This window comes from Fistularia commersonii, chromosome 25 (assembly GCF_037954325.1).
Source record: "Fistularia commersonii isolate RoL2024-O1a breed Wild chromosome 25, RoL_Fcom_v1.0, whole genome shotgun sequence".
Lineage (NCBI taxonomy): Eukaryota > Metazoa > Chordata > Actinopteri > Syngnathiformes > Fistulariidae > Fistularia > Fistularia commersonii.
In genome coordinates this window covers 11,772,501-11,791,303 of record NC_141308.1, presented here as the reverse complement: position 1 = coordinate 11,791,303, position 18,803 = coordinate 11,772,501, and the positions used below count along the sequence as shown (strand labels likewise).

At 41.3% G+C, this 18,803-nt stretch overlaps 2 protein-coding genes across 3 annotated transcripts in view; one reads left to right on the top strand and one right to left on the bottom strand.

The window, feature by feature from the left end:
• Positions 1–5,382: 5,382 nt before the first annotated feature.
• nop9 (NOP9 nucleolar protein) lies at positions 5,383–11,960 on the top strand. Its single transcript, XM_086172807.1, has 12 exons — positions 5,383–5,432; positions 6,356–6,612; positions 6,706–6,942; positions 7,043–7,237; positions 7,313–7,420; positions 7,500–7,641; positions 7,724–7,916; positions 7,987–8,127; positions 9,975–10,085; positions 10,160–10,372; positions 10,632–10,737; positions 11,708–11,960. The coding sequence occupies exons 2-12, from the start codon at positions 6,360–6,362 to the stop codon at positions 11,863–11,865; spliced, it is 1,857 nt and encodes a 618-aa protein (XP_086028933.1). The 5' UTR covers positions 5,383–5,432; positions 6,356–6,359; the 3' UTR covers positions 11,866–11,960.
• A 4,472-nt stretch (positions 11,961–16,432) lies between these two features.
• Positions 16,433–18,803, bottom strand: part of rem2 (RAS (RAD and GEM)-like GTP binding 2) — a 21,555-nt gene continuing 19,184 nt past the window's right edge. For both annotated transcript variants that reach the window (XM_086172862.1, XM_086172863.1), the window contains exon 5: positions 16,433–17,272. In XM_086172862.1, coding sequence (XP_086028988.1) covers positions 16,950–17,272 — 323 coding nt within the window. In that variant the 3' untranslated portion in view covers positions 16,433–16,949. The remainder of the gene's footprint in view (positions 17,273–18,803) is intronic.

Below are 18,803 nucleotides of genomic sequence, written 5' to 3'. Positions count from 1 at the left end.
TGCATCTGCTTTAGGTGTAGAAATGCACACACACACACACACACACACACACACATTCCTGCACAGAAAACATCATTGCCTAAAATTTATTTATTGCATTTGCTTTCAGTAATACATGTAAACACACACACACACACACACAAGTACAAATACAAATAAACTGTCCAGCAATCAGTTATCCGCTGCATGGACCAGCATGGACTCATCTGTCGCTGGGATTTTAAATACTTCTAGTTTTTATTCGTGTTCGGTGTTTATTCACTCTGAAGAACTCGGATCCCCGAAATCAGAAATGATAAAAACAACAAAAAAAGCCAGTACTGCAAATTTTGTACTGAAGTGCAACTGTTGATTGCGAGTCCTACTAACTAGTATCATAAGATATTTCTCTTAACTACTAGTTATTGTTAAAAGTATTGCTACTTATACTAACTACAATCAAATACTACCACCTTATACTAACTATTATTGAATACCATTACTTTAAACTACATAGCTGGCTACCCACTGCTATTACTCAGTCACTCCCTTCTACTATTTCAACGTACACACTTCCAAGGAAATACTGCCAAGTACATTTCATTTTTTAAGAAATGAAGAAGCCACCGGGATGATGTGGCCCAAATTTTATTCTGCCCAGTTGTACCTCTGAAGTACCTCCTTCTACTACTACTACCAAGCACCAAATACCTACCACCTCCTACTATAACTATCAAGTACCTCCTACACTACTGCCAAATCACTGCCAATTCTGTACTTGCTAACACTGCCACCAGGTACTGGCTACCTCCTACCTCCTTTCACTACCGCCAAATACCTGCAACTACCTACCTCCTATCTCCTGTCACTACTACCAAGTACCTACTACTTTGAACCATGACAGTCAAGTACCAGTACTCACAAATACCTGCCACCTCCTCTCTCCTCCCACTACTACAACTAGCTGCTACCACGTACTGTAGTTCCAACCACCACTCCCAAATCCTGCACCTGGTTCCTTCTAGCTCCTGTCCCCCATCACTACTGCCAAGTACCTGCCTACTTCTTCCACCAATACCAAGTACCTGGTACCTCCTATCTCCTTGCACAACTACCAGGTACCACCTATGACTACTAACAAATACTGTACCTGGTTCCTTCTACCTCTTGTCTCCCATCAGTACCTCCTTCCTCCTAACATGACTACCAAACACCTGCCTACTCATTCTAACAATACCAAGTACCTGTTAGCTCCTTGCACAGTAACCAGTACCACCTATAACAACTAACACATCCTGTACCTGGTTTCTCCTACTTCCTGTCTCCCATCACTTCGACCATGTACCTCCTACCTCCTAACATGACCACCAAATACCTGTCTACTCATTCAGCCAATTCCAAGTACCGGATACCTTTAGCCTACTTGAGCTACTTCAAAGAAACACCAACAGCTACTTCCAAATACCTCCTACCTCTTACCACAACTATTTCCTTCCACTCTTGCAAAGTAGCTACTGGTTATCAGTACTCATTTGACTGTGAGGGTCATGGGAAATTCTGCATTTCTGTTTTCCTTTCACTTTCCTGCTGAATTTCACTTTTCCTGCTGAATCATCCTCCCATACCTCCACCCTCCTCCCACTTACTAGTGGGTTTCTAGTAAACCCTGGACCCTTTGGGGGAAAAACACCCCCTGTTTTTCTTTTTGTTCCCTGCTGATTGCCATTCAGGTCCAGATCCAAGTCCACAGCCAGTCGCATATTAATGGCCTGTTTTCCTTGGGACCCTTTAGCCCCTCCCACGCCGCTAATGGTAGCGGCTCCAACCCACGCCCAACCCTCTGATCCAGAATGTTTGTATGGTGATGGATAGGACTGAGGAGGTGGATGGTTGAATGCCTCCATATGTGGCCTTGTGACTGACTGACGACCCGTCCAGGATAAATGGATTGCTAGTGAGAGAACAAATGTTTCGTAGTTAGCGCCACATAAAGGCATAAACCACCTTGGCCAAAAAGAAACAGCCCCCCAAAAATAAAACAACCTTGTAACATCACTAATTTACAAGCCTGACTGCTCTCTCTGCTAAAGTAAGCTAACGGCCTGTAAGCCTTAACTTAAATTTGCTAATAACCGTAGCGACGCCAAAAGACTGGAGGCAATGAGGAAAAGTATGTGTGTAAAACAGTGTGCTAAAAACTGTAAGCTAACACTGCTGGTTTTAATGTTACTTTGTTTTTCTCTTGTTGTGCAAAGCTAAGCTTATGTTCCAGTAATTGTCTACTACGTAGATAAAACTGCGTTCTAGATCACCACATTTAGCCAAGCATCTAAGCTTAGCATAAACATTTTGGGCTGGAGCAAATGATGACGTGTGAAAAACAAAGTTAGGGGTTAACTGGTATTTACCGATTGGGCTGTTAATGTAATGTACTATTCTAACCTTAGCGGATGTACTATAAGGGGCTATTTCATTTAGCTAGGCATTCATTTAATTCAACTCTCTTAGCATGCTAGCAGTGGGTCAGTTTGAGATAGAGAACTTTTTCTTTTGTTTGCCCCGCTGTCCTAAAATTCACAAATTATCTGCTAGCTTGGGCTTCCAAGCACTATTTTCTTGGCTTTGTCACTTGACTAGTAGCCTCACTCACAATTAGCATACCAGGACAAACAGTAAATATGACATAACAACATAGGAGTCATACTATACCCTGTCCTAACTTTTGGCTAAATTGTTTAAACGTAATAGTGTTCAATCTTCTTATCTAGCCTGTAGTCTGAGATTAGCACAAAGAACAGGGTGTAAATTGGAATAAGTCAGAGACAGCAGGGGCGCTAGCTCACCTGTGGTGAGGCCGCTAACCCTCGCTGTTTGTGCCGTGCACAGCTTCGCTAAGGAGATGCTAATCACCTGTTTGCAGCATCTTCGGTCTGTCAATCACCTGAGTGTGAAAAATAGAGAGATGAAGAAGAAGAAGAAGAAGAGGTGAAGTGAAGCGTGCAGAAAATGAATTATAATCTTGTCCGATCCCAGTCTGCTAAAGTTGTTAATATATGCTCTTCTTTACCTCAAGCCCTCAACGCTAGCATTTTCGACCCCCCCCCCCCCCCCCCGACATTTTTCTCTTTAATTTGACTGTTTCTGTTTTAATCCTACTTGTGAAAAAGCAGAAATCGCATTGTTTCCCCATCGCCTTCCGAAGAAGTCGACTCACTCCCTGGCTCTGTGTCAGGAGTTGCATTTTTTGGGCGTGAGGGCGAGAAGAAACAACTGCTATCGGTCTGATTCATAAAAAAAAAAATCTGTCCGAGTCCAACCCGTGGTGGGGATTTACTCCTTTCACAACTTTTACTATTTTAATTCTTCTTCTCCTTTCTGTCAACAATACTTTTGCTAACTCCATGTTGTTTCCCTGTTTTCCTGATTTTATGTTTATTCTAGACGGGTTATATCCTGATCTTTTTTGGATCATTTGGACTTAGCTGACAGATACTTTTTATATTTTGTATCCGATGTCGGAGTGAATGGTTGTATGTCTCTATATCTGGCCCTGTGATTGGTCCAAAGTGAACCCTGCCTCTCGGCCAATGACACCTGGGATAGGCTGCGACCTTGACAGCAGGATGAGCGATATGGATCAAGAATTAATGATGTTTTTTTTCTGATTTTTGCACCACTGTCATCAATTATTAGTATTTTGAGCTACTTTTTATTCATTTGAAGCAAATTCACAAATATTCTCTATCTATTAGGTCACATTTCTTCCTAATTATCAAGTTTCATGCCCTAAAGGTCAACAGTCGTCCTCGCCTGATGTCAATTAATAACCCACGATGTCGCTTTTGGGTTTGTTCACCCATAAATGAATCAAAATTGTGATTCATCCAAACCGCACACTTCCTGCGCTGCCTTCACAGTAAGCTGGGCGACGGCAGGGGACGACGTCAGCGCCGTCACCGGGAACTCATTGTTGTCGCAAGCCGCTCCGTTTCTGACTCACAGGCCAGTGAGTTAACCATTTCTACCTCTTTTGTGTGCAAAATGACTACAAATTTGTTCTCATTGTTGAATAAAGGAAAAATGAACAGCAAACGTGTTACTGAAATAAAAAAAAAAAAAAAAAGGGACGTACCTGATGGAATGATTATGATAATAATAAAGCGGCTATATTGCAGTATATTATCAAATACACGTGTCGATGCAAGGATGACTTCATGGTCTCCTTTGACAGAACTTCCTAACAGAAAGTGCCACACATGGTAATCAGATTATTATCACAAATTGGAAAAATATGGCATTTGAAGTTTGCTCTGCTTTTTGTCTCTGACTCGTCATTCCTGCATGACAGTTGACGTCATGGCCCCTGCATCCCTTCAAGGAGAGCTACTTTGCTGCCTCCTGGTGGTTAGAATTACAGACGGCACTGGAATGCATTGTTATGACGTCATAATGCCAAACGTCACAATTACAATAATCATGAAAAACCCCATCTAAGGAATTATTGAGGGTCCGCTTTAATATTGACGATAATATTTGTACCTTCTGTGAAGACAACATTGAAACCACTGACCATACATTTTTCTTATGCGAAAATGTACAGGGCTTTTGGGGTAAACTCAAAAATGGGTTAAATACAATTTCCCATCGTCACCAGTTTCCTTCTCAAGGGATGACATAACATTTGGTTTACTTTTAAGCAACAAAAGAGAGGAACTGTGTGTCAATGATATTTTAGCCTGGCCAAGCTCTCCATTCACAAAAACGGAAAGCAAAAGCGTTCCCCCAATTTTATGCTCTTTATATATGATTTTGAATTACATGAAAAATCCTGAAAACTTATGGAAAAATCCAAAAACCAAAGAATAAAGTTTGATGTCTGAGATTTCTTGTGAACCACGAAGTTAAATATATGTTATATTCCCCTTGCAAGTTTTTTTTAAATAATTTATTTATTTTATTTTATTTTGTTTATCTATCTATTTATTTAATTATTTTCTTCTACTTTCTTTTTTTGTGTCTAGCATTTAACATTTCTCACAAACCTTTAAAAAAATGAAAAATAAATAATTATGAAAATAAAAATATTTTTTTGTTGTCATTTCATTCAAACATCTTTGTATTTTTTCAGGTCAAAGAAGTGGCGACAAAAGAACAGACGCTACCTACAGACGTATATTATCGTATGTTAAGAAATAAAAGCCTGAATATATGGACACGGGAGATAGTGACTGACGATTGAAAAATGTTTTTCATGTATTGAAATATTAAATACCAACAATACGGTTTGAAAAAACACAAATAAATGAGGGGAGAGAAAAAAAAAGAAAGACGTCAAATACGAAAAAAAAAAAGAAAAAAAAAAAGAGGAAAACCGGAAATGACATCAATGAGAGTTGTCTGCGTCATCAATACGCGACCAAAAACACAGCATCCCCCTGAGCCCGTCGTTCCACGTGAGTTAAATCACACTCCTCTTTTACGTTTGTTTTGTTTTGTTTTGTTTAATAACACTGAAGCAGGCGGTGGGTAATACGGGCTCTTTAAGGAAAAAGAATAAATTAACTTTTCACGAAATTTCTCGCTATCTTTATCATAGCCGACTCAAGCTAGCAGCGAAAGCCCGATCTGTCACGGTTTATTGTGGGAAGGAGGGTTTATTTTTATTGTTGTAAATTAATTGCGTGCTGTCGATGTTTCTGCGACTTAAATGATTTAAAGGTTGTCATAAAATATTGACAATGCTAGTAAACTTCGAAATATTTCACTTCATCAGTCGCCGACTTGTTGTCTTACTCTTGCTAGCTGAATGTTTTGCTCCTTGGACGCCAGCTAGCGTACTTTCATTCTAATATTTACCTTTTTTTCAGAAATCTTTATCTGTGATATTACGTTTGTGTGAGAAAGTTAGTGACAGCAGAATGATAAAGAAATATTGAATCTAGAGTCGAACCCCAGCTGTTTAACAAACTGTCTTATATAAAAAAAAAAATCATAATCAAAATAAGCCTTGGTTCCTTCCGCAATACTATTTGATTCAATTTAAAATTTTCATTTTTTTTCAATTTTGATATGTAATGCAGGTTTGTAGATCCACTGGTACTTTGGTCCCTTTGGAGAATAAAGAAAATAACTAACAGAGGAGGTGAATAAGTTTTTCCCAAAATATGATATTAGGAAATTGCACTATCGTCTTTATAGTTGCTGCAAATTATACGAAAACAATCAAATATAAAGTTTTATATTACAATGCTTGTAAAGTAACTACAATTTACCTGATTATTAGTCAAACAATTGAATAAAATTGATCAAAATAAAGTCAGTAAATGAGAGGAGATATAGAATATCATGATTTTATTATTATTCCTTGGTCTGCCAGAGTCATGTTTGACAAATCAGAGCAGAGGACGCCTCGCAAACCAGGGCTTGACAAGAGGACAAAGAAGAGACCCCAAGATGGTGTCGGCCAGGGAACAGAGAAGGTGATGCGGAAAAAGAGGAGGAGCGGAGAGGATGAAGACTGTGCGACAGGCCAGCCTGACGGCGGCAGGAAGCGGCTGGATGCTATGAGCGTCGGCTATTTCAGGCGGGTCGGGGAGAAACTCGCCGAGGGCTTTGAGGACGAAGAGGAGCGAGGTGAGACAAGATGGTCTTTGTCATTTCTCCGCACTCAAAACGGTGTAAATCTGGCGTTTAAACAAAAACGCAGATCTTTCCTGAATGTCGCAGGGGTGTTCCTGACCAACGTGCTCTCGGAGGTCGAGGGGAAAGCGGCCCTGGTGGCGACGGACCGGACGGGTAGCGTGACGCTGCAGCGCCTGCTGCCGCTCATCCAGCCCCCGCTGGTGGGCCGGCTGCTGGCCGAGCTCGGCGGAGAGTCCGGGGCGGACCTCAAGGCGGCGTGCTGCGACCGCTGCGGCGGCCATGTTGTGGAGAGCGCCATTCGGCAGATGTCCAGGGTGACGGGTGAGGATCCGGGAAATTATGCTAAAACAAAAAAACAAGCTCGCAGATCTGGGATTTCCAGAAAACACACTCTTAAGCGTCTCCATTGTTTCCATCCCAGAAGGCGAGGAGGGCGAGGAGGGGGCGGACGAAGATGCCGAGCTCCTGGAGGTCCAGGTGCTCAACCTGAGCCGGGTGGTGCGGGAGAACAGCGACGAGTTCCTCCGGCACGCCCACGGCTCCTACGTGTTGAGGACGCTGATACACGTGCTGGCGGGATGTCTGGAGCCCCCTCGCACATTTGAGGCCTCCCCAGGTAAACACACACACACACACACACACGCACAGACGGTTCAGTGGTTTATTTACAGCCTGTTTCCTCCCCTCGTAGCGGGTAAGGAGCGCAGATCCGCCCCGCAGCTCACCGACTTCGACGCTCCCACCTCCTTCTGGTACGAGCTGAAGACGCTCAGCGAGTCGCTGCTGGAGAACCTCAACCGTGAGTCGGGGCGCCCCCTCGTCCTCCGCGCCGCCCCGGATCCCGATGTTGACATTTAGACCCCCCTCTCCCCCCGCAGTGAGCGTGACGGACGCCGTCTCCAGCGCCACCTTCCAGACGCTGCTGACGGTGAGCCACAGAAAGCGGCCCAAACTCTGCCGGACGTTCCTCAGACGCATCGCCGACTACCTGACGAGTCGGCCGGCGGCGCCGGGCGTCAGGTCAGGCGCCGTTTTCCATCCCCGGACTTGTGATTAATCACTAATAAAGATCACCTCAGCGGAACCTTGTCGCCTCCTCCAGTCCCCTCCTGGTCTTCCTGAAGGACCCGTCCTCCAGCCGCCTGGTGGAGACCCTCCTCCTGCTCTCCCACAAGCCCCTGCTGCGCCGCCTGTACCGGGGCCACCTGAGGGGCCACCTGGTCGACCTCGCCCTCCATCCCATCGCTAATTTCCCGGTGCAGAGGCTGACCGCCGCCGCCGCCAAACACAAGCTGGTGGGTTTACATTGCGCATTGCGGTGTGTGTGTATGTGTGTGTGTTCACCTGTGTCCGCTCGCCCCGCAGTTCCCGCGACTGTTCGACGAGCTGGTCCAGGGTGTGGAGGCCATCTTGGCCTCGGGTCACATGGGCGTCATCGTGCAGCTGGCCGAGAGCTGCGCCGAGAGCGGCGAGCGGCAGCAGGAGCTGTTGAAGAGTCTGCTGGAGGTACGACCTCCCGATCAATAATCAATATTGGCTCAATTCAGCAATCTTGTTCCTCCCCAAAGCCAGGATGTCAAAGGTTTTCAAAATAATATCATAAATATTTATTGAGAAATTAATAATAAATATGATAATGAATGGGGAATATGGTAAGAGGAGTGAATCATAAAAGAATAGATCAATAAAAAATAATTGATCTTGCTCAACATAATGATAGTATTTATATTATTAATAATAATTAATTGAAAAACCCCTCCAGTTTTAAGAGAATGTTTAAGCGAAGGCCTGATGAAGAAGGAATAAAATCAGATAAGTAAATACAAATAGGACGGATCAGTGATTGGTCAATTTGGGGGAAAAAGGGTATCAATTTTATAAACTTTAAACTTTAATAATTCAAGTAATTGCATTGTCCCTGACAATGTAATCCCACTGCTGGCCGCTAGAGAGCGCCCGATCACCGCACTCCAATCCAACGCGTTGAGGGCGTCTGCGATTGGTCGATGAACAATAATCAATAGATATCGCACGGTAATTCGATACAAAGGTGGAATCAATTAAAAAAAATATCAAATTAAAACCACTGAAATGACAAAAATATCCCATTTGTATGATGATCATTGCTGCGTTCTATTCTTTAAAACTCTGGAAGACGTAATAGTTAGCATAACATTATAAATGTGTGTGTGTGTGTGTGTGTGTGTGTGTACTGTAATTTCCGGAGGATAAGCCACGACTTTTTTCACTTAAACAACAATGTGGCTAATCGGGAAATTCTGAGTCTGTTCAACTCCGACACTGAAGAAGACGACCTTGATCGTTTTTAGTGCTCAGTAGGAAGCTAAAGATAGCCATCGGCTAGCCGGCGCGAAGTTAATAAATAGCCCGGAAATTATGTAACATATATATATATATATATATATATGTGTGTGTACAGATGTGTGCGTGTGTACATGTGTGTATATGTGATATTTGTATGTGTGAGTGTATGCATGCATTTATATACATGTATACTTATACAGTATATATACTTATATTTATACACACACACACAGACGTATATACCTGTTTATATGTATATATGTGTGTGTGTGTGTGTCATATGTATATATGTATATACAGCGATCCCTCGCTATAATGCGGTTTACTTTTCACGGTTTCGCTACTTCACGGATTTGCATGGTGCGTTGTGTTCTGCATTCTGATTGGCTAAAAAGTCACTCCGCTTCTTCTCTACCTGTGCGTCAATAACGTTGCAGTTTAATATGCACACGTACGTAAAACAGCTTGACAAATTTACATTACGTACGTGCAAATTCTTTCGCAATTTCGAGTTTCTCTAAAACTCATGATGTTGACAAAACGCTCTGGACCGACAAAAGCACCTTGCAGGGCCCAAAAGGCAGCGGAAGACGCTATCTATCGCAGATAAAGTTAACCTTCTGGACATGCTAAGGGAAGGGAAAAGCTATGCGGCTGTAGGTCGGCATTACGGAATGAATTAATCTTCTGTTCGTTCCATAAAGAAGGAAGAAAAATAACATAAGGACGACAGCAGCAATGTATAATAAGAGTATTTAATTGTATAATAATTGTAAAAAAAAAATAAAGATTTCTACTTCACGGATTTTGCCTATCGCGGGTTCTTTTTGGAACGTAACCCCCGCGAAAAACAAGGGTTTACTGTACACAGTATATTTGTGTGTGTGTTTGTGTATAAAGGTATGAAACGTCCCAAAGTTATTAGAAAAGAATCCCAAAAACTACAGGAATCATGGCTGACTTCCTGCTCGGCTGTCCTCCGCTAACCCTGTTGCCATGGTTTCCGCGCCCCCCCCCCCCCCCCGCAGGCGTTCCACTGCGCCGAGCCGGGCTCTCGCCACACCAGCTGCCTGCCGCTCTTCATGTCCCTGCTCACCTACGATGTGTACCAGCAGACGCGCGACGCCGCCGACACAAAGGTAAACAGGAAGTGAGGTCATTTTGCCTGGAACCCCCGCCGCCGGCGAAAAATTCTCACGCCTCCTCCTCCCAGGTCCCGCTCCCCGCCGTCTGCTACCACGGGTCCCGGCTGGTCCAGGCGCTGGCGCGCTTCAAGGAGCGCTCGCTGCTGCTCGCCAGCCTGCGGACGCTGGACCCCGCCGACCTCCTGACCCTGGCCTGCGACCCCGCCGGCAGCCACGTCCTGCAGGCGCTCGTCACCACCTCCTCCGACAAGGGCCGGGGCAAGATCCTCAAGAGGATGGAGGTCGGTCCTGGATTTGCTCCCAGTAAAAAAAATATGTCCACGCCTCAAAATAAACGCCGCGACATCCAAGCTAGCTAGCTTTTAGCAGTTAGCATGTTTGTTTACTGACGTCTTGTTTGCATGCAGAGGTGTTTTTCTGAATCCGGGTCACATCCGAAACACCAGAACCTCGGTTTCTCTGGAAAGCTCCCTCAAGGATTTATCTACGTCTGACTTGTGTGTGTGTGTGTGTGTGTGTGTGTGTCCTTCCCTCCCTTAGGGCCATTTCGTGGAGATGGCGTGCTCCAGGCTGGGCAGTCGGGTCCTGGAAGCCATCTGGAACTCGTCCTCCGTCAGCCAGAGGGAAAGAATCGCTCAGGAACTCGGTGAGACGGGACTCTTCCTAGTTTCATGAAAAATGTGAGAAATAACGTCCGGGGGAATAGAAATTGAATTATTTACGAAAATACGATCAGATCCAAATCAACTCGGAAATTGTAGGGAAAAAATAACTTCAAATTCAACGACAAAATTATTCAAATGTGGAACAGAAATCCATTTTAAGATTAAGCATTTAATAAAATTGGTGTTTTAAGTTATAAAAAACAAACTGACAAAGAGTTAAAAATCTGATAAACAAATAGCAAGTGAGAAAAATGATTTTTAATGATTGAGGTTAAAATATTAAAAAACAACCTGAACTGTCCTATTCATAAAAAGATAAGAGCTTAAAGCAAAAAAAAAAAACAACTCCAAATGTATTTATTTAAGAATCTTTAAAATGATCTAAAATTAAACAAAATAGTAATTAGTAATTACTTTTTAAATTTAATTCTAAACTATTCCAAACACATGAGAAGTAAACTTTGGAACTATGAAATCTTTATTAAAAAATAGAAAATATTGAAAAAAAGTTTTCAAATTTAATCCATATTCACAAATAATGGCAATTAAAAAAAAGTAATATATAGGGGGAAAAAATTGTATTCGTAGCAAAATGTCTGCAAAAAAAATAGGAAAAATAAATGCCAGAGGAAAAATACCCTGAATTATTATTATCATTTTATTATTATCAATTAATTGACTTTTGCAGGGAAATTATGTGAAAGTAGAGATCAAATGAAGAAAAATAGTGGGGTGAAACCATTAAAGGTACAAACAATCCAGATGTTAAAAATATTGAAAATCATTTTGAAGAAAAAATACCGGTAACAAGAAAAAAAAAACTTTATCTCGCAAGGAATTGAATATTCAAATTCAAAAACCTAAATTATTTAGAAAAGCTAGAAACGACCTCGGATTCACGGTCCATCTGCATCTCGGTGTCTGAACCCGGGTCTCCTCGTCCTGGTCCAGCTCCCGGCGAGAAGCAGCTGCGGTCCAACCAGTTCGCCCGACACGTCTGGGCCAAGCTGGCGCTCTCGCACTTCGTGCACAGACGAGGACGCTGGCAGGAGCTGCAGAGCGGCGAGTCCAAGAAAAGGAAGCTCTTCAGCGACATCCTGGATCAATAAGCACTGTTTTTCCGCTTCTTTTTCTTCCTGGCTTGACCGTTTTTTTTTTTTAGGAAATAAATACTTTTTAGGAAATAAATACTTTTTACGACTTTTTACGCAGCAGGTTTTTCTTCCGTCTGCGATGAGCGGCCCGTCCTGAAGAGGGCGCCAGCGGATCGTTTCGCCTCAGAATCCACGCAAAGCCGGCAGATGCAGTTTGAATATCAGCAGGTTTAAAATTAAAAAGATATATTTATTAAGAAAATGGGCAGCATGAAGTCATTCCTAAAAGAAAATTACGAAAACGATTTTTTTTTAGGATTTTACACAAAAAAGGCTAAATTCTTTTTTATTTGGATTTTTTTTTTTGACAAAATAATGAATAAAAAAATAAAATGAAGAAATGTCACAATTAAGATTAAACTTTTTAAGAATTGAGAAAATCTGCCAAAATAAAATGCATCACAAAAAATTTCCAAGGATTTGGTGGAAATTTTGAAAATAAAACAAAAAAATTAGAAAAAAAAGAACTGGATTAAAAGGTGACCCGTGAAATCTAATGTAAAAAAACTAAAAACAACAGGACGAATCAGGACCAAATTAATTCATAAAAAAAAAATAAAGTGGAACAACACAACTTTATAATGGACAAATATTACTGATATTTTCCACTTCAGTACATAGCTTTTTTATGTCCGTCATTGATTATAATAATTGTTATTAATATGATTATATTGTTTTGATCATTGTATTTTTTATATTTTCCACAAAGAAGTTTTCAAAAAATCCCTGTAACCACAAAAAATTATAACAATTAAAACAAAAAAAATATTTCTAAGAATCTCAAAATTTTTGTCATGGGGGAAAAAAAAGGGTTATTTTTTATTTTTATATTTTTTTTTCAACCCCTAACGATAATGTAATCACAACGGCCCTGATTTCCGACAGACCAGCGAGCCCGCTTTCTTCCTCCCGCCGCCTCATAAAAGAAACAGGAAAGGCAATCTGGTAAAAAGGGCGCAGGATGACTCAGATGGGGATTATGGGATGGAATATGCCCTCTTCTTCGATCCACCCTCCCAGGTCTTTCTTTTGTTGACACTCTCTTTGTTGATTTGCATGTTATTGCTATTTCACATTCAGCAAACACATCTGTAACTCATTGCAAATTAATTCCTGGATTTTTTTTTTATTTCTGTGCACATTTTCAGAAATAAAAGTTCATTTATTATTTATTTGATTGTAAATTTTATACAGTCATTTGTGATTTTTTTTTTCGATTATATCATACAGGAATCTTGATCAGAACTTGATAAGGAAACTTTTTTTCCCACTTATTTAAATGGGGTTTTAATTTGGATTTTAAACATGTTTTCTTTTGGTGAGGTCAATAAATCATCTACGACGATGACAAAAATATTTTCAAGTTTTCATGCACAGATTTTTTTATTTATTGATGTTTAAACAGTCAGCCTTGTCTTTTTTCTTTACAATTTCTCTAAATCATAGTTCCATTTTTTATTTCTTTTTTGTTATTTTATTTTGATTTTTTTGTTATTTTTTTTTTCAAGCTGATAAATTTTTGTCTCTGCTAAGGGAAATTACATTTGAATTTTTTTTTTATTCTGTGCCAACTTTCAGATAGTTTAGTCTTATTTAAATTAATTTGAATTTAATTTATGTTAAAAATATTTCAAGTTTTCACAGACAGATTTTTTTTATTGATGTTTTAACAGTCAATCTTTTCTCATCTTTTCCTTTACAATCTCTAAATCATGGTTAAATTTTTTTATTTTTCATTTTTTTGTTATCTTTTTCGCGCTGATCAATTTTTTGTCTGCTAGGGAAAATTACATTGTTTTTCTTATTTTTATTCATCAATTTAATTTTAATATTTTTGAGTGGGATTTATTAACATTTTGTGTTTTTTTTTTTTTTTTTTTACAAAAACCTTTCTTAGTATATTGAATATTTTAAATGTTATTTTATATCGCACAAAATGATTTCTAGATTTTTTTTCAGTTTCCTTTGAGTTTCCATTAAGGCATGAGTCAGACGGGAGCGGCGTGACATTATGGGATGGCGCGTCGCCTCCTTATTTCCCATAGTCTTTTATTTTTCTAACTTCCTCTGGAGCCTCCTCCCTCCCTCCTCTTCCTCGGCTCTCGTTTCAGAAATGAAAAACAAAAAAAGAAAAGGAAAAAAAAAACCCTCTTCCTGGAGTCTCGGTGTGAATGTAGGCCGATTCGGATGCCAAAGGACTCGCCGTCTCCATGGCAACAGTCTCTAGGCAACCACTGCTCCTCAAAGCATCCACACGGCTCCTTCTCCCCGACTCCTCGTCCTCTATCGGCATCGGCGTAGTAGGAATATTTAATTTTACTTTATTTTGTTTTGTTTTATTTTATTATATATATATTTTTTATTAATAATTTGTTTTATTTTTCAGTTTCTCTTTACAAGTTAAAATAAAATTGATCAAAAAGTTTGGGAAAACCCTCAAAAACTAACCGGAATAACTGCAATAAACAAACAAAATAAATTAATGTGTTATTAAGATTTTCATGTTAAAGTTTTTTTTTTTGTAATTTTAGATTATTTTACCATAATCCCAGTTTCAAAATAAAAGAATAAATTTAAGTTTCTGAGTGTATGTAAATATACAAGACATTTTTCACATACAGATTGCATCAGTACACAACCTTAATTCAATACTATAATATAGAAGCAATGAAGAGTAATGAGTAATAGAGAATGTTCACTGAAAATGAGGGCAAAAACAAAATATAATTCCAAAGTTTCAGCATAAAATATAAAAAACAAAACACTAGAAAAAGTGTATAATTTTTGAAATTAAAATCATTACCACAGTTATTCAAGTCTTGCTTGTAAAACTGCGGTAATTATTTTAATTACACACATGGAAAAAAATTGCTCGAAAAACCCATATTGGCCACTGAAATGATTCTGACAAAAATTGCAATCAATAAAAATGGAAAGAAAATTAACCAATGAAAATCAGACATTATTTTTGAATTGTTGCACAGAATCATTTTAAAACAAACAAATGCAACCGGCCCGGACAAAGGCGACGGTTCGTTGCACGACCTTTTAAGGCAATGGCGGCGATCGCACTGTCAGAGCAGTCCGACGTTTTTCTCTTAACCCTTTTTTTGGGAGCACCTTTCAGTCCAGAAGCCCGATAGTCTTGAGGTGTCTCCGTACCCGACTTGGATTCCAGGCCTCCTGTGCGAGATGCAACAAGGCGGCCCCAGAACACCACCAAAGCCCCTCCCTGCTTCACAGGAGGGACAGTGCCTTTCTCGGTATGCTTAGTTTTTTGTGCATCTGTGAAGCTAAAGACAGCTCCAGTTTTGTCTTCTATCCAAAGGACTTCCTTCACAATAAGAGACTTTGGCAAATTCCACTCTCGATTTGCTTTTAACACTGGTGTCCTCCTTGGTCCAGCGACGAATGGTACGATCTGAAAGTGACATACCTCGAGTTTTGGGAGTCCACCTTTCAAGGCCCGTCCAGGGAGGTCGGCTAGTACCTTCAACTTTTGAACCGTAGTCACAGGAACATCAAGCTGCTCGGAGATGGTCTCCTAGCCTTTACCTTTCCCTTCTTTCTCATCTCCTCAGACAACTCTGTCCTTTGTCCTCTCTGGTCTAAGGTGGTCTTCACCATGTAGCCCAACAGCACAGACTCCCTGTCACCCTTCTAGTTGGCACAACCACTGGCTACAAGTTTGTGATGCTAATTAGTGGATTAGTCAATTAAAAAAAAAAAAATTCTGTTGAAACCGAATGCAAAAGCACTGTCTTTTTATTATTGGTTAATTTCAGTCTGTTGCTTGTTTATTATTACTTTTTGAGAATTGAAATCAACTTGTAAATAAAAGGAACATGACCTGAAATTTAGTAAAAATATTATCCAATGTTGAATATTTCTCTGAATAAATGAATAAATATATATAACTTGAGGGTGGAAATAAATGAATTAAATTTTGAGACACAGAAAAATAATGTGGAATAATTAAAATAATAAATACTTTTCGACACCAACCTCCCGCAAATAAAATGAACATGCACTAACATTTGGTAAAAATAGTATTCAATGTTGAATATTTCTCTGAATGTTATATATATAGCTATATAGCTATATATATATATACTGAGGGGAAAATAAATACATAAATAACATTTTGAGACGCTGAGAAAAAAAATCTGGAATAATTTATGGATTTTTTTTTTTTTATTATTTTTCGGCAACAACCTCCCGTTGTTGTTTCGAACGAGATTGAGAGTCGAAAAACAAAAAACATCTTTTCCAACCTCCCGACATTGACAGAGGCGGGAACACACACACACACACACACACACACACACACACACACACATGTGCGTCACGGCGCCGTGATCGCACGACCCGAGATTCCGTCTCGGTGGCGGTGAGTCATCCGCCGCCCCTCGCCTTCGTCTGTAAACACACCCGCGCTATACCCTTGTAATACCTTAGTAATAACATGTTACAAAAAAAAAATAACAAAAAAGGAAGGAAGGCAGGAGACGCGGGCGGAGGATGGCAAACCAAAACACTTTTATTCTCAGTGGATCGACGGGAAAGTGAAGAACACGTGAGTGTGTGTGTGTGTGTGTGTGTGTGTGACCTTCTCACCAAGAAACACCCCCCTCCCCCCCCCCTCGCCAAAAACCCAAGCTAACGTTTCCAGAAAGTTCTCGTCAGGCGAGGTGAAGCGACTCGTCCTCCTCCGGCAGTTAAAGGGTTACTGGTTCGAGGTTCAAATATGGCTTGGAACGCCAACGCTCGCTCCTCTTTGTATAAAAGTCAAAGATGGACGCCGGAGACGCCAGACGCGCCTTTGTCCGTCAGGCGGCGTGCGGCGCGTCCACTTCCTGCAGCCGGCGGGAACCTACAGGGGTCGCGACCCCTTCTGCCACCCCCCTCCCAAACAAGGTTCGATAACAGGACGGAGGGGTTAACATCAGACTATCCACCTCTACTGGTTTCCACGGCGACGGTACCCATGATTTGTGTGTGTGTGTGTGTGTTTGTGCGTGCGCGGGTGTGTGTGCGGGTCACAGTGCGCTGAGGTCGTGGCAGGAGCGGGACTTCTGGCGGAGGATCTTGCTGCCGCGGTGGCGGCTCATCTCCCGGTAGCGGCCGCGGTCGCGGTCCCTGGCGTAGGAGCGCGGCACCAGGCCGGCCAGGAAGCGCTTGGCGCGGCTGGTCAGGCTCTCGCGGCGGCCCGAGACGGCGTCCCCGTCCGTCCAGCCGGAGCCCGGGCAGTCGCCGCGCGCCGCTCGGACCGCCGCCTCCAGCAGCTCGTTGGTGCCGTGGTCCAGGGACGCCGACAGCTCCAGGTAGTGGCAGTCGAACATGATGGCGCTGGACTGAGCCTCTGCAGGGGGGGAGAGGGTGGTGTTAGCATTTAGCGGTTAGCTGTTGCCAGACACCCGGCTGCCGTCGTGACCTTTCTCACGGTAAAACATCTGTGTCCGTCTCTTTGTGAACGCCGGTGCTATTTTTGCGAGAAGCGGCGAGCATTTTCACGCATCACGCAGGAAGCGTTAAAAAGCTAAAAAGTATGCATCCTTGGATAAGAACCACAATTAGCAAGATGATGCTATGAAAATATGGAGGTCATGTTGAGATAAAGCTAAAATGCTAAACGGCGTCATTAGCATGATGTTCCTGTCTACAGACGTAACTTTAGCTTGAGCTAACAAGTGCACATTGGCAACTGCTTGGATGTGGAGCTAGCAGAGATGGTTAGCGCTCTCTAGCAGCGGGGAGGGGTTAAATGGCGTTGTAATAATCACAATCTTGGTAATATTTAATAATAATAAAAATGACAATAATAATAGGAATAATTGCTGTGCTATTAATAACAGTATATTAGCACATAGCGGTTAGCTGTTACCTGAAACCCAGCTGGCGTCACAACCTTTCTCGCGCTAAATGTCTCTTTGTGAACACCAGTGCTATTGTTGTGAGCGGCGGCGAGCATTTTCACACGTCACGCAGGAAGCATTAATAAGCTAAAAAAAGCTAGCATTAAGTGCAATGAAAACATGGAGGCACTGCATGATGCCATGATGAGATAAAGCTAAAATGATAAACGGCGTCATTAGCATGATGTTCCCAACTAGAGATGTGACTTCAGCTTGAGCTAACAAGTGCACAGGGACAACTGCTAGGTTGCCGAGCTAGCAGAGACGGTTGGCGCTCTCTAGCAGTGGGGGGGGAGATTAAACAACGCTATAATGATAATCTCAATGTTAATAATGTTTAATAATAATAAAAATCACAATTGTAACAATAGCAATAATTTCTTTTTCATTAATATGATAATATTTGTAGTAATAACAATACGCTAGCAAGTAGCAGTTAGCTGTTGCCAGACACCCAGCTGGCGTTACGACCTTTCTCGCGGTAAAACATCTGTGCCTGCATATGAATCAGGCTCTTTGTGAACGCCGGTGCTATTTTTGAGAGCGGCGGCGAGCATTTTCAGGCAACACGCAGGAAGTGTTAAAAAGCTAAAAAAAATATCAATTAGTATGGATCCTTGTATAAGGACTGCACCTAGCATGATGGTGCTATGAAAACATGCAGGTGCCAGGTTAAGTTAAAGCTAAAATACTAAACGCCGTCATTAGCATTCCATTCCGGTCCAGAGATGTGACTTTAAGCTAACAAGCGCAGAGATCAGCTGCTAAGTTGTGGAGCTAGCAGAGATGGTTAGCGCTCTCTAGCAGCGGGGAGGGGTTAAACAGCGTTATGATAATAATTACAATGTTTATGTAATTTAGTGATAATAAAAATAACAATCACATAATAAAAATAATAATTTCTATTTTAGTATTATGATAATATTAGTAATAATAACAATAATAGTGAAACATCATTGTGGCTGACTAGCGGTGACG